Source organism: Penaeus monodon, unplaced genomic scaffold, assembly GCF_015228065.2.
Source record: "Penaeus monodon isolate SGIC_2016 unplaced genomic scaffold, NSTDA_Pmon_1 PmonScaffold_6104, whole genome shotgun sequence".
Taxonomy (NCBI): domain Eukaryota; kingdom Metazoa; phylum Arthropoda; class Malacostraca; order Decapoda; family Penaeidae; genus Penaeus; species Penaeus monodon.
This window is the reverse complement of record NW_023661112.1, coordinates 1-2,263: the sequence shown is the minus strand read 5'-3', so window position 1 is coordinate 2,263 and position 2,263 is coordinate 1. Positions and strand designations below refer to the sequence as shown.

At 60.4% G+C, this 2,263-nt stretch overlaps 1 protein-coding gene across 1 annotated transcript; it reads left to right on the top strand.

Annotated features, from left to right (window-relative positions):
- Positions 1-750: 750 nt before the first annotated feature.
- LOC119571390 (translation initiation factor IF-2-like) lies at positions 751-1,571 on the top strand (the record flags this gene model as incomplete). The annotated part of the gene is made up of 1 exon (XM_037918717.1): positions 751-1,571. A coding segment is annotated over exon 1 (821 nt), but the record flags the coding sequence as incomplete, so codon positions are not given.
- Between the last annotated feature and the right edge of the window lie 692 nt (positions 1,572-2,263).

Here is a 2,263-nt window from a genome sequence, read left to right as displayed (position 1 = left end):
GATGAGTCGTTTGCCCGCCAGGAGGGGCGATGAGCGTCGCCCGCCCGGGGCGCAGGTGAGTGCGCCCCGCCAGACGCCCGGATGAGTCGTCGCCTGCCCCGGGCGCGCCCGGGGAGCGTCGCTGCCCGGACGCGCCGGGATCGGCGCCTGCCCAACGACGGGGAGTCGTCGCCTGCCCCGGGCACCGGATGAGTCCCCCTGCCCCGGGGGGAACGCCTGCCGGGGACGTGAGGAGAAAAAGCCTGCCGGGGACGGGGCAGGAGAAGCAATTTGGGGTGATAGACATGCACCCAAACGACCCGTTCTGTGGGATGCCCCCTCAAGGGGCTGGTGGGCAAAAGGACGCCCGGGGGCGGGCCCACCGAGACATGCCGGAGGGCTGCCTGCCGGGGGGGGGCATGCCCGGGGGAGCTGCCCCCGAGAATGCGGAGGGGCTGCCTGCCGAGGGGATGCCGAGGAGCTGCCTGCCGAGGGATGCCGGAGGAGATGCCCCGGGGGAGCTGCCTGCCGAGGAATGCCGGAGGAGCTGCCCGCCGAGGACATGCTGGAAGGAGCTGCCTGCCGAGACATGGGGGGAGGGGCTGCCCGCCGAGGACTTGCCGGGAGCTGCCCCCGCCGAGGACAGCCGGGGGGAGCTGCCGCCCAGGACACCCGGGGGGCGCCCCGCGAGGCAGCCCGGGGGAGCTGCTGCCGAGGACCCCCGGAGGACTGCCCGCCGAGGACACCCCGGAGGAACTGCCTGCTGAAGACATGCCGGGGATGCCTGCCAGGACATGCCCAGGGTGCCAGCCGAGGAGACCCCGGAGGAGCTACCCGCCGAGGAGCCCGGAGGAGCTACCCGCCGAGGGCCCCCGGGGGAGCCGCCCGCCGAGGACTTGCCGGGGAGCGCCTTCCCCAGGGTTGCCCGGGGGAGCTGCCTCCCCAAAGGGCATGCCCGGGGGAGCGCCTGCCCAAGGGAAAGCCGGGGGAGCTGCCTCCGGGACAGCCAGAGGAGCTGCCCCCGAGGGGAAAGCGGAGGAGCTGCCCGCCGAGGACACCCCGGAGGAGCTCCTCCGAAGACACGCCGGAGGAGCTCCTCCCAGGACACCCCGGAGGGGGACCTGCCGAGACACCCGGAGGACTCGCCGGGACACCCCGGAGGAGCGCCGCCCAGGACACGCCCAGGAGCTGCCTTCCGAGGGCTTGCCGGAGGGGCTGCCTGCCGAGGACACGCCCGGGGAGTGCCCGCCCAGGACACCCGGAGGAGCTGCCTTCCCAGGATTTCCGGAGGACTGCCTGCCCCAGGAAAGCCGGAGGGCTGCCCCCGAGGACACCCCGGAGGATGCCTGCCCAAGACCCCGGGGAGTGCCCGCCGAGGACACCCCCGGGGGAGCTACCTGGGCCAGGACAGCCGGAGGAGACCCGCCAGGACCCCCGGAGGGCTCCTGCCGGGACACGCCGGAGGGCTGCCGCAGGACACGCCGGGGGAGCTGCCCCGCCGAGGACAGCCGGAGGAGCTGCCTGCCCGGGCACCCCCGGGGGAGTGCCCCGCCGAGGCCCCGGAGGAGCTGCCTGCCGAGGACACCCCGGAGGTTGGTGGTGGGTGTCTGTTGGGGTGGTAATATATACATACATAATATATATAATATATATATTTTTTAAATTTTTTTATATATATATATGTGGGGTGTGGTGTGTGTGTGTGTATGTGTGGTGGGGTGTGTTTTTAAAATTAGTATATTTAATTTTGTGTGTACTCACACCACACCACACACCAAAACACGCCACACACACACACACACACACACACACCACACTTCAAAAAACCACACACACCCACCACACACACAAAAAACACAAAACACACCCCACAACACACACACACACACACCGCACACCACAACACACAACACACAACACCACACCACACACAATATTTTAATATAAATATATATATTATATACTATGGGGATATATGTATATGTACACTGTATTAATATATATATGTATTTTATATAATTTAATTATATTTATAATTAATATTTATAATGTATTAAAATATATATATATATATATAAATATATAATTTTTTATATTTCAAATTATACGTTGTATATTTAGAATGTGTAATTATTTATAATGTAAATGGGGTGTGGTGTATGTGTGGGAAATTATAATATATAAATTATTTATATATATATATATATATAAAATTTTTTATATATATTATATATATATGTGTGTGGTGGGTATGGTGTGTGTGTGTGTATTTTTTAAATTAGTA